The 12,334-nt window shown below is 35.8% G+C and overlaps 2 protein-coding genes and 1 long non-coding RNA gene across 3 annotated transcripts in view; 1 reads left to right on the top strand and 2 right to left on the bottom strand.

Annotated features, from left to right (window-relative positions):
- Positions 1 to 12,334, bottom strand: part of efnb3b (ephrin-B3b) — an 888,832-nt gene that overhangs the window by 273,652 nt on the left and 602,846 nt on the right. The window lies entirely within an intron of this gene.
- The window catches only part of dnah2 (dynein, axonemal, heavy chain 2), a 306,887-nt gene that overhangs the window by 53,719 nt on the left and 240,834 nt on the right, over positions 1 to 12,334 (bottom strand). Inside the window, exons 62-67 of the mRNA XM_009303124.5 lie at positions 6,580 to 6,696; positions 6,311 to 6,452; positions 5,836 to 6,005; positions 2,914 to 3,030; positions 2,669 to 2,833; positions 2,425 to 2,550 (exon numbers count right to left, since the gene is read on the bottom strand). Of these exons, the coding sequence (XP_009301399.2) occupies positions 2,425 to 2,550; positions 2,669 to 2,833; positions 2,914 to 3,030; positions 5,836 to 6,005; positions 6,311 to 6,452; positions 6,580 to 6,696 (837 nt within the window). The remainder of the gene's footprint in view (positions 1 to 2,424; positions 2,551 to 2,668; positions 2,834 to 2,913; positions 3,031 to 5,835; positions 6,006 to 6,310; positions 6,453 to 6,579; positions 6,697 to 12,334) is intronic.
- Positions 6,315 to 10,492, top strand: LOC137490268 (uncharacterized). Its single transcript, XR_011009632.2, has 6 exons — positions 6,315 to 7,346; positions 7,591 to 7,734; positions 8,450 to 8,566; positions 8,659 to 8,700; positions 9,023 to 9,109; positions 9,494 to 10,492. It is a non-coding gene; the product is annotated as an uncharacterized lncRNA (long non-coding RNA).

The raw sequence follows: 12,334 nt of genomic DNA, 5'->3' as shown, positions 1-12,334 counted from the left end.
AAAATGACACATGACACACATGCATTAATTAAAGAAATTAACAATATGTTATCATGGGCGCAAGTAACAAAAATATTTAATGAAGAAAGACCAACACACTGACTAACATGCACAGTCAGACAGACAGAGATTCAGGCTACGTTTACATGACAATGAAACAGCGCAAACCACGGTATTACATATGCCTAGAGCCGTTCTTCCCTATAATGCTGAGTTCAGACTGCGTGATTTTCAAAGTAGTCGTGTCACGGATGTTTTCACACTGCATGACTATCTGGGTTAGCGTTTTGTTGGTCTACATTGTAGGATGGATCGGCGACAGGAGAGTTTACACTGCATGACTTTAAAATAGAATCACAGACAACTTCCAAACTACATCTCACTACCAAACAAACTTGAGAAGTGAAATGGAAATAACGTGAGGTCACGTAATATATATCTTTTGTTTTAAACTATATGATGGAAAAAAGGCTTTAGCTTTAGAAACTTGTGTTGCTCACCTGGCTTTTGAAGAGATTTAACAATCTCTCCTCAACTTTTTAAAAACTTTTTGACCTGATTGTGATATTGATCAGATGACACGTCAAACAGACACAGTACTGCGGCCAAATTTCCACTAAATTTTTCTCCATTTCTTTGGTCCAAATAAACTGAGCGCTTTTAACTTATCCCCCAGCCTCTCGCTGGCCTGTACTAGTGGATGCTGCTTTCTCATTGGCTGTAGGTGCTGTATGTTATTTTCAATCAAAACACATTTCACACGGCATGATTTGAATTGCCGACAGCTTCAGATGTTTAGCATGACAAATATCTTACGGGTGTCGGCGACTCATCTGCGATTCTCTTATTTAACGTCCTTGATAGTTCACACTCAGTGATTTGTGATTTCAGGCATTTGTCGGCAATTTCTCAAAACCTGTCAGCGAGTCAAAATCATGGCTAAAATCATGCATTCTGAACTCGGCATAAGCCAATTAAGCGGCTGTTTAGGGCCCCACCGCCACTAGGGCGCCCCCACAACCCACTAGTAGTACGAGCTGTTTCATTGCTAAAATCGTTTTTATTTGCATTTTACATATTGTCTTCATTGACAGTGCTTTGGTACTTAAATATTTAAAAATGTTCACTAGAAAAAAAATTAAGAAGAAATTGTTTTCATGTGACGATCATATGATCAACAGCCAGGAAGCTTACAGTATCTCATTACTCAGATTCATTCTGTGTTCTCGCAGTCCTTCCAAGGTAACCTGCGAGACCGACCAGTCACCACAAAACCACAAAAACACCAATCTGTACACAGACACATATAAATATATATATATATATATATATATATATATATATATATATATATATATATATATATATATATATATATGTGTGTGTGTGTGTGTGTGTGTGTGTGTGTATCTTCTTCTTCTTTGGCCTTAGTCCCGTATGGTTGCGGGGTCGGCTCTTTGGAACAAGCCATTTTAGACTTGTCCATATGATAATGATTTTTTTTACACATTCTGGCCGGCCTGTCATCTGAGCCTGTCACCCTCATACACTCATACACCACGGACAATTTAGCCAACCCAATTCACCTGCAGCATGTTTTTGGACTGTGGGGGAAACTGGAGCACCCAGAGGAAACCCACGCGAATGCAGGGAGAACATGCAAACTCCTAACAGAAATGTCAACTGAGATATATATATATATATATATATATATATATATATATATATATATATATATATATATATATATATATATATATATATATATATATATATATATATATATAATTGAATAACTTTTATCCTGTCTCTCCAAAACTTAAATTAAAACTTACTATTACAAATGAAAAAAAAATTAAAGCGCACTGAGGCATCAGATTGACGGTTGTGGCAGCCTGTTAATATATATTTTATTTATTTATTTAAACTATATTAAATTAAATTACAATCTGCATTTTAACATTTTTTTGGCTTTACCAGTTTATTGATAACTAATCTAACACCATTTAACTGAGCTACAGTCAAAATGTACTATTAGAGCCATAGCTGTGGCGAGTCGGCAATGCTGTCTAAAACGAAACTTCTCTTTCAGAAAACAATAAACCCAAGTATCCCATGCGCAGCATTGTATTCGATTTTAGCAAATGTTTTGTTTTTTTCCACAAAGGAACAGCCACCCGCGGCATCTAGTCTTCCACCTTCAGAACTGGCAACTATTGAGAATGAAGCTCGGCTGCCCCTATTGGCAATGTATTTCCTTAGTCAGAGAATTTCCCTGAGTGCTGTGGCTAACCATGGCTAGTCATGGCATGCTGTTCCCTGAGACGTGCATTTCTAAAGCCACACCGGTATGTAGCATAATTTTGCATTCTTGTGGCATGATAGATACTCTTTCATGACCTGTAAAGATAATAAAACATAAACCTGTTTCATCCAGATATCTGTGACCAGCTCATCTCTGTAGTTGGACAGGAAAGGTCCCATGTAGGACAGGAAGGCAGCAGCCAGCAGACAGTCTCCCACCAAACAGGACATGTTCTTCTCCAGACCCTGAGCAATCATACACACAATCACATCAGAGTCCTCCAGCTGCATTTTCACATCCACAGATAAAACATCAGGGTGACTGTGCATGCGTGTGTGTGCATGTGTGTGTGTGTGCGCATACATCTACTGTCTCCTTCCAGCGAACTCTTTCTCCAGCCAGTCCAGACACCAACTTGCCAGCTCGGTCCAGTTTGAGCTCCATGTCCTCAGATTTCCTTCTTAACTCTTCTTTCTGGGCCAGCTTTTCATCATATTGCCTTTTTAAATGATCAAGTTTCTCTCCTACCTATTGATGTACACACAGATATGTACATTAAGTCTACATAACTCATTAACATGGCGTGGGACACAATGATAGACACTGACTTCTCTGAGTTTGCCCTGGGCTTCAGCCAGTGCAGCCTGTTTCTCAGCCAGCTGAGTCATTGCTCCATGCAGCCTGGCTCTCTTCGGCTCAACCACCCTGAAGATACGGCCATAAACCTGACAGACATGCACAGAGATATGAGAACATATATATAAAAAAAAGCTCTGTCAGATTCTCTTATTCACACTAAAGGCCAAATCACACCAAGAATGGTAACTTTAACAATAACTTTCCGTGGAATTTTGTGGGTAAAAAAGCACCATTGTCAATAGCGTAGACACCACTCACAGAGAATCAATTTCAGACCAACTTGTTTTCTGCTGGTAAATGCTGCAAAACTGCATGACTGCCTTAAATGCAAGCAAAATCTGTGTGGGCAACGTTTTCACACAAAAGTCTTCATAGTGTGGATTCCTGCTGAAATGCCTGGAGTTTGCCCACAAAATTTAGCAGAGCAACAGTAAATATAATCGCACTTTAACTGAACAGCATAACACAACTATAATGCCAAACATATAGTAATAATAAAAAGAATACAGCTTCAGTTTACCCCTAAAGAAAGGGAGTTTGTTGGCTGTGAATGGATTATATTATTGTCAGTTGGTAATTGCTAGTAGGAATTGTTGACAGATGTAGTTGCACATGAGAGGGATATTAATGCTATATTTATTACAAAAATGATGATGGAACATTAATAAAAAATATTGATGTGCATGGATTTGAACAACACTCCAATGTACCATTTATTATACCTCTTAAAAATGAACCATTTTGATTTATTGTCAACTTCACAGTGCTTAGAATAAACCTGGGGACTGCAATGAAGATACAATTAGATGACATAAAATAAATCAATACATTGTTGTAATAAAATTGCCCAATATTGATATCATGAGCACTTTAACTTTGAACTTTTAGACTGCCTTTTAGAAATATTCAGATTGCTGAGTTGCCAGTGGTTGTTCCTCACAGCACCAGTTGCTTTAAGACTTAATAGGCATTTGATTTTAAAACATTAACATTTACACACATTAATCTGGCCTACAACATTAAAAATTCTGTGATATTTATAGACCTTTTGTTCATTAACTCTGAACATTAAGGTTCCATTTTTTAACCCAAACTAGTTTCACTAAAGTCAATGTAATTTCAGTTATAAAAGCATTTATTATCTTGTGACGTTAATTTCCTAGCTAATGCCTAATAATGCATTCAAGCCCATTTTTATAATCCGTCTTTGTAGTTGTTTTTTTAATGGAGTTAAAAACTAATAAAACTATAACTATAACTTGGCTATTTTAATTAATTTTAACTAAATAACGCTTTCTATTCAGACTTCAACCAAGGTTTATTATTGATACTTACCCTTATATACATTTCTGGAGATCACAAAATTCGTCACCAGGAGGTAAGTTTTTGTTACCTCCAAAGTTCGCTGTCGACTGACAACCTCACCCACCTCCTTCCCTAAGCCCAAATAATAGTGTTTTCAAAAGCACTGATTGACCCACCTACCGCCTTTTCTAAACCCAACCAACAGTGTTTTCAAAGACAATCCAGAAAAAGCCTTCGCGGCTGCCTGATTATTACCACGTTTTCAGATCTTACTATGCTCCCACCTTGTTATTGACTTGTTTATTTTACTTTTTGCTTTACTGACACCGTTCTTCACCAGACTCGAACCCCCTCATCACGGTGAACTCCTCTCTGCGGCTCAAGTTCACCGACGCACACGGCAAGCTACTGGGCAAACCGGTAACAGCGGAAAAGCCATCCACACGCAGGTAAGCAGTCAGCTGGTAGTGCGAAAAGAAGCAGAAGACGTCGGCGGCATCATACCGTCCCGTAGCGTTCATTTTAAAGATGAAATGTAGCCATACATAGCCCTGGCTACATAATTTGCGCTCTTCAGAAATGTATACAAGGTTATGTTATTACATTGAGACTGTGTTCACTTTATTTATAAGTGTTACTTATTTTACTTCATCATCCTTTGTTTTTATTTTATTATACAAATTTTATTTGTTTGAAACCGTTATTTACTTTGAAAATGTATATAAACTAAACCAATACACTAAGTATTTTGTGGCTACTACACCTGTTGAAGTAAGTATTGTTGCAGATTAGGTCAATACTGTATACCTTGATAAAAGCAAGAAAATATGGTAATACTTTAGGTCACAATAGACTGTTTCACATTTCCGGGTTTCTCAGAAGCTGAAGTCGTCCTAGTTGGGAAAAATTAGAGCGCAGTGAGAATATAACAAATATTTTTTTACAATCTTATTGGCTAAAATAATAAAAGAAAAACTCCATGATGATGTTATCAAGACTTTCAGGAAAATAGTGTGAGACTAATAACGGCCGCCGGAGGAGAGAATAACGACAAATTTACTGTCCTGTTCCATAGATGCTGCATTAGAAATGCCTCACATCAGTGGTAATTAGTTTTTAGTAGTTTGATGCAAAGATGATATAATAAATTCATTCATAAATGCATGTAAATGTTCATACATTTAAAAAAAATCTAAATAATTAAAACTTTCAAAGATTTAAGAAACTGATGACCGTTACATGCATCATAACAGGGTTGTGAAAAAGGTCCATTAATGCTATTAACTACTGGCAGCTTATTACCTCCATACTGTTAAGATATTAACTGTTCATTAGTAGTTATAAAGCATGATCTTATTGTGCATGCCTAATACTACCCAAAACCTAAACCCTACTTCTATCTTACTAACTATTAATACACAGCTAATTAGTAGTTTATTAAGCTAGTAGTGTTAGTTAAAGGTTTGTGAATACCATGAATTGTAACCTAAACTTAAGTGTTATCAAAAATTTGATAAAGTCTTGGTGTGAACAGGCCTTCAGAATTATTGTGTTCATCAACAGTCATCAGTTCATTAATGTGGTACCTCCATGGCCCTGACCCACATGCAGAGGGACTTTGCAGCAAGTGAGACACGTCCGATGATCTCGGGCTGGAAGTCAGGCTGTGTGCAGTACTGTCCAATGGTCTTCAGCACACGGTCAGAGATGTTGTCCTTATCAAAATTCACCAACTGCTTAATGAAGTTGCCCTCTCCTAAAACAAATGACTTGAATTCAGCCTCAGGCAAGCACATATTTCATGTTTTTTTCTTTCTTCCTGCAACCTGTTCTGTGGTTATGTGCTTTCTACTGCATTGTGCTGAGCTTTTTAAACATATCCTGGCGCGCTAATGAATCACCCAACCCTTCCCCAAGCCGAGTCTTTCCCTCTTATCATGTGATTTTAGTTATACAGTAGTCTGGTATAGATTTCATGCCTGAGCCAGTGCCTGAATCCATGTGTGACATCAGTATGATAGAGTGATTTAATAAAGATCTGAAACTTTCCCTTTATCTTACCCAGTTGTCTCTTGGCCTCCGCCCAAGTTGGTTCACATCCTCTGAGGATCATGACTGCCTGCATCACGGTTTCCACAAGAGCTGGAGGTCTGCCATAAGACTTGATCTCCGTCATGTCTTTCTTATTCAGCGACTCCAGCGCCTGAAGACAGTCCAACAAGATTACCACAGTTTTTTTCATGTGCTGATGAAAACATCATGTATAACATATTCATTTGGCTCTGGAGCCATATGTATTGGAAATAATAGTCGCATGAATTCAGGATGACCTTCATGGCTTCCTCCAGAGCAGGAAGTGCTTCATCTAGGTCTCTCTGAGCATTCTCAGCCATGGCCTTACACTTGATTTCTTCTGCTTCTATTTTCTCACTGTGAGCGCCCACCGCCTACACACACACATACACACATTAACAAACACATGGCAGACAATCCTAGGAGGTTATAAATACCTAAAGAATACACAGGAATAACAAACACACACAGACACATCATTTTAGCAAACACAAATCAGTCTGCGATAGCAAGACTCACAGGAAGAATTCCTCACAGGAGGAATTTGCTTTCTTTTTTAAATATTTCCCAAGTGATGTTTAACAGAGATCAACTAATTTCTAATAACTAATTGTCTCTTTTTTGTCTCTTCCATGATGTCAGCACATAATATTGTTATATCTACTTATTTTGCCAGATACTAGTATTTAGCTAGTATAATCTACACTGTTAGACATTTCTGTAAATTACACAGTTATTTACTGTATTTCACCCAGTGTAATACTGCAAATTCCTTTTACGGTAAATAACTGTATTTACCGTTGCATTATGGGAATTTAGTGTGACGTCGAACAACATATACAGCGATGTACTGTATTTGTAAAAATTCGTGTATTATACTGTATTTTCCACAACTGCTTCAACGCCACCTTGCGGCGATTCGACTACTCTGCATCACATTTTGCCTGAGGACTCTGGAGCAATTCTGGAGGACAATTTATTAGTGTGCCTGAAGAACATACTGGATTTAACAAACTTTACTCTGGTAAGCTGAGGCAGTGTTTCATTTTACAGAATGTTTTGTGGACGAGAATAAAACAAAGTAAAGTATAAAGTTGGCTATTATTATTTTCTCTGGCTTGGCGTTGTTTTGCCCATTTGAGAAATATATCACCTATTAAGATGTTACCTTTATTTAATTTATTACATTAACACTACTATTATTTTAAATAAGACTGTTTATGACTATAGCCATTGTTCTCGTCATATCTTTTTATTTATTTACATAGAAACCGGTGTTGCAGCAGGTTTTGGTTTAGGAGGGAACCAGAGGTATGCAGACAGTTTTGGAGGACACTTAGCACGAGACAACGGTCCGGCAGAGAGTGTTTTCCCCCAGAAGAATATGAATGAAAGACCATCAAATAATCCAGGTAAAAGCGCGTCTGTCTGTGCTGACAACAGTCGACATTGATTTGAGCACCTCTATTAGCATTTGTTTGCTCGGCAACATTGGCTGAAGCGATCTTAAAATGGTAATGTTAAGTTAACTGTTAGCTAAACTGAGCTAAGTTTATACTGAATTGGACTCAAACTAATTTTAACGTGCAACGTTTAACTTATATTGATTTATACTATATATATTAGATGTTGTGAACTTATTTTTCTCTGGTTTAGAGTAACTTATAACGTTAGCTTGAGAAAATAACATCGCGACGTAACCTATAAGAACGTTAACGTAAATCTATACAATATGCATAGAGGTAAAGTTGGTTTTATATTCGCACATTCGTTCATTTAGAAGACTCTAACGTTATACTGTTTACCATGTTACTTTGAATATTCGATCAGAATTAGCATGCCAGTATGACTTGAAATCAACATTAACACTGTTTATTTGACCGTGAGCATGTTGTACTTTGATAGTCATTAGCTGCTAAAATGATTTCGCTATTTAGAGTTTGCAAATAATACTTTTATGAAATTAAATTATTAAGTCTGAATCTGCTAATATAAAACCAATTTTACCTCTATGCATTATGCTAATAACCACCTTTTTGCTATTTATTGTTTGCTAATTATTTTTTTTATCACAACTCTTGACATTTGGTTTAACATAATTGTTACCATTATATTTTTTCTGTTTAGATATGGCACTGGCACAGCAGCAGGTTTTGTCTGAAGAAACAAACAGCATTTCGGAGGAACATCTTGATCAGCACAGCCTTATGCTTAAAAAATAAGCAAGACCAGTAAGCAACCAAGGTAAACAAATAAAAAAAAAGTTGTGTGGAGGTTGTGGATTGTAGCATGGTATTCTTATCTGTATTTTTGGCTTTTTTATGGTTTCAATATAGAATACTGGGAGCCTGCCTGTGCAAACTGGACCTCATACAACAGTAAGTACTGTACATCTATTTGTTTCTCAATATAGTAACGTTACTTTTAATACAAAATGTGTCACATGTTTAGTTGCTAGCTAAATAAAAAAATCGTTTTCCCTTTTTTATTAAACCATTTAGTAGGGTTTTTTTTTCATCTTTGTTTATAATATTTTTGAGCAGATTGAGGTCTGTCATGGGTCAGACATTTCAAAATACAATAATTAGTATTGGGATACATGCATTTGTCTATGTATTAAATGTCTTTTTCCCCATTTCATGTTGCCTAAATATTTTGTAATAAATAAAATAATACATTTTTTTGTATAAATAATTCCAGAGGATGAAACAAAATGCACAGCAACAACCAGAGTGAGCCAGAAGAAGGCAGGAGAAGTACTGAAGAGAATGACAACCATGAACAACAGTGAGTTATCCTTCTTTCACCAGCTAACTTAGAACTTGGATTAGGTGAGACACTCTCAATAATTGTATCAGTATTCAGTCAGTTTTAGTTTATTAGGAATACATAAAACAAATAGTCTAATCTGTCCTGCAGTGAATCAACCCATCACAAATGCTACAATGTTTTTGTTAAACCTTGTTAGGGAAAAAAATAAACAGGACATTCTGGTTAGTTATCTTTTAAACATGGTAGTGAGCAGGTTATGAGCTGGAGCCAGTTGCTCAGTACCAGCTGAAAACTACCCCAACCTAGCTGCCATGCTTCAAAATAATTAACCAGTATATGATTTATTTTTTTTAAACAAGCTTCTTCTATGCTTATGTTAGTCTGTTTGTCCTTATCCAGAGTTCTTCATAATCCTGGACTGGGCCAAATCCTGACCAGATGCTGTGGTGGTCATGGAGGAGTGAATCCTAAAAGACACACGTGATCAATGAGTTTCCGCATTGATCCAATGGGGCAGCCTGACCACCCGCTGGTGAACTTTCAAGCCTCCGGTGCCTAGACTGCAGCCTTGCACAAGTTTGGCTAGAGGAGAACTGGTCGTGCCCAACTGAGCCTGGTATCTCTCAAGGGATTTTATTCTACACTTTCGTCAGTTGGTGAAGTTTGTTCCATGCCACTGTCGCCACTGGATCGCTTGGCTACGATTGATGGATCGGTGGATTTGCTCTTCAGTGTTTGGACTTTTTTAGCAGTGACATTTACTGCTTCAATTCTGAAAACTGGACTGAAGCAGCTTCAATTTACAAGAACTTCTATGTTAAGCTGCTTTGACATCATTGATCTACATTGTAAAAGTGCAATAGAAATAAAGATGAATTGCATTTGAACATGTGAATTCAGACCTTGTTGAGCATTTGACACCAGAATTAGTAATATTTTAAAGTTGGGTTGTTTCTGAGTCGGCTAATAGTTACAAATATTTATTTTTCCAACACTATGCAATTCAGAAGTTTAAATTTTTATTGTACATGTATGTTCTAGTGCTTTGTGTGATTTATTTATTTTTAATATGTTGATTTTATTGCTTAATGTAATTTTCACACATTTTCCTTAAATGCTTTAAGCATTATTAATGTTTTAAAGAATGGAATATTTTGTAATTGTGTCTGGTTTAATGTCAGTAGTACTTAGTACAATTGGGTTTTTTTTTCTCAACAATATGCAGGTCAGACACTTAAATTAGTTTTGTACATGTATGTTAATGTGCTTTGTCATTTTCAATGTTTTTTTTTTTCTTAAAATAAAATATTTTGAATGATTGAAATGTAATGTTTTTACACATTTTTAAGCTTGTTTTAAGCATCTCCAATGTTTTAAATAAAGTGTTTATTTTGTTAATATTTTGTAATTGTGTCTTTTTTAGGTCTATAGTATTAAAATAATATTAATAAAATTATATTATAAAATATTTAGGACAAAATTAAAAGGTTTACAGTAGCTAACTGTTAACTTAGGTTTTTACAGTAGTTAACCATTTTCAGACACTACGGTAACATGCTGTAAACGGATTTACAGTTGTATACTGTAAATCTAAAATACAGTAACTTACTGGCAACAGTGTTGCCAGTAAGTTACTGTAAAAACCCTTTGAAATGTCTAACAGTGTAGTGCAATTTAAAGACTTAGGGCCCTATCATACATCCGGCAAAATAAGGCGCAAGACATGCATGGCGCGATTTGTTCCTATTTTCAGACCAGCGCAACCCTAATTTTCACGTTTTGCACCGCATTGTTTATACTAATATTAGTAGTATTTATTATATGCATATTTATATTTGTTTTAATAAAAACAAGTTTAGATTTGTCCACCTGTCGGGTTTCGGAGATGTATGCATGACCAAATGGGGCATAAAAATAGGATGTGTGTTTGGATACAACTCAGTATTTTTGATCACATTTTGTTATTATTGTTCATTTATTCATTTGCTGGAAATTAGAACTGAATTTGGAAATCGTTTTGAAACTAATCTATGCGCTTAACAAACAAAATTAAATATGTAGGCTAACAGATGTAAAAGAGGAAAGTAAAAAGTAAAAGTGAAGTACAGAGAAAGTAGAGAGGCTGATTGGAGGATGCTAGTTATTTATCCTCTTGCTGTAAATTGTCTGTTTAACTGTTTTCTCGCTAGTGAAACATTCAGTTTTTCGACTTACAAAGTCTGCTATGTAAATAGCAAATGCGTCATGGCGCGACGCAGTTGACTCTTAAAAGGAATGTGAGATAAGAATCCGATTGGTTAAATGCACGTAATGCTCAAGACATACCCAAAACTCATTTAGAGAATAAACACAACCCTGTTAGACCATGAAAACCAAGGCGCAGAGCGTATTTTTCCCTCCTTAAAATAGCAAAAGTGGATTTAGACACGTTTTTAATGCATTTGCACCATGTGCTTTAGATTTTGTGCCTAGATTGTTAAAATAGAGCCCTTAAAGTCTAAATTAAATAAAAATGTGCAATTCTTATTTTTATCTGTATTAAATAGTGCTTGTTGAAATTTACTTTATGTATCAGTGCACTTCATTATATTGTAAAAGTTAATTAGCTTTTATAATCTTTAATCAAACATCATAACCTTCTCTGCCCCCTTGAAACAACTTTTCTTCACTTCTGGTCACATTGAATGCCTTTAGGGAGGAGATATCACACTTGTCTTGTTTCTGCTCTGCCATCATCTATTTATCAATTTTCTTTGATTTTGTTAGCAACACCTTCCAACAACTCAATCAGTTCCCAAAGGACAAAATCATGCACCGCCCTCAATTTTTTTCTCATTTCAGGACAGTTTCAAGTGAATATACATCACAATATTATTCAAATTTCACCAGAGAGCAAATAATTTTTGAACTATAGAACAGTATACCACTTGAAGGCAGAAACATTTAGCAGGGTTCCCATTCTTTTATGGACACCAAATTCAAGGACTTTTTAAATCAGTAATATTTTAAATCGAGCACCTTTGCAGTTCACACCTTCAGCATAAATAGCGCCATGAAAGTCGTTCCTGTACTTAACATTTTACTTACACTTGCGATTTACATTAAAATGTCATAATGACGATATTTTCAATGTATCATTTTTAAAAATGTTGACTGTTTTGAACAACCATTTTAAAGTCCAGTTCAAAGAACTTCAATACAATTAAATACTGGTGATATTCAAATCCGGTTTTTGAAGTA

The sequence above is a fragment of the Danio rerio genome, chromosome 7 (assembly GCF_049306965.1).
Source record: "Danio rerio strain Tuebingen ecotype United States chromosome 7, GRCz12tu, whole genome shotgun sequence".
In the NCBI taxonomy this organism is placed as follows: domain Eukaryota; kingdom Metazoa; phylum Chordata; class Actinopteri; order Cypriniformes; family Danionidae; genus Danio; species Danio rerio.
Note: the sequence above shows the minus strand (reverse complement) of the source record. Positions and strands in the feature narration are given on the sequence as shown.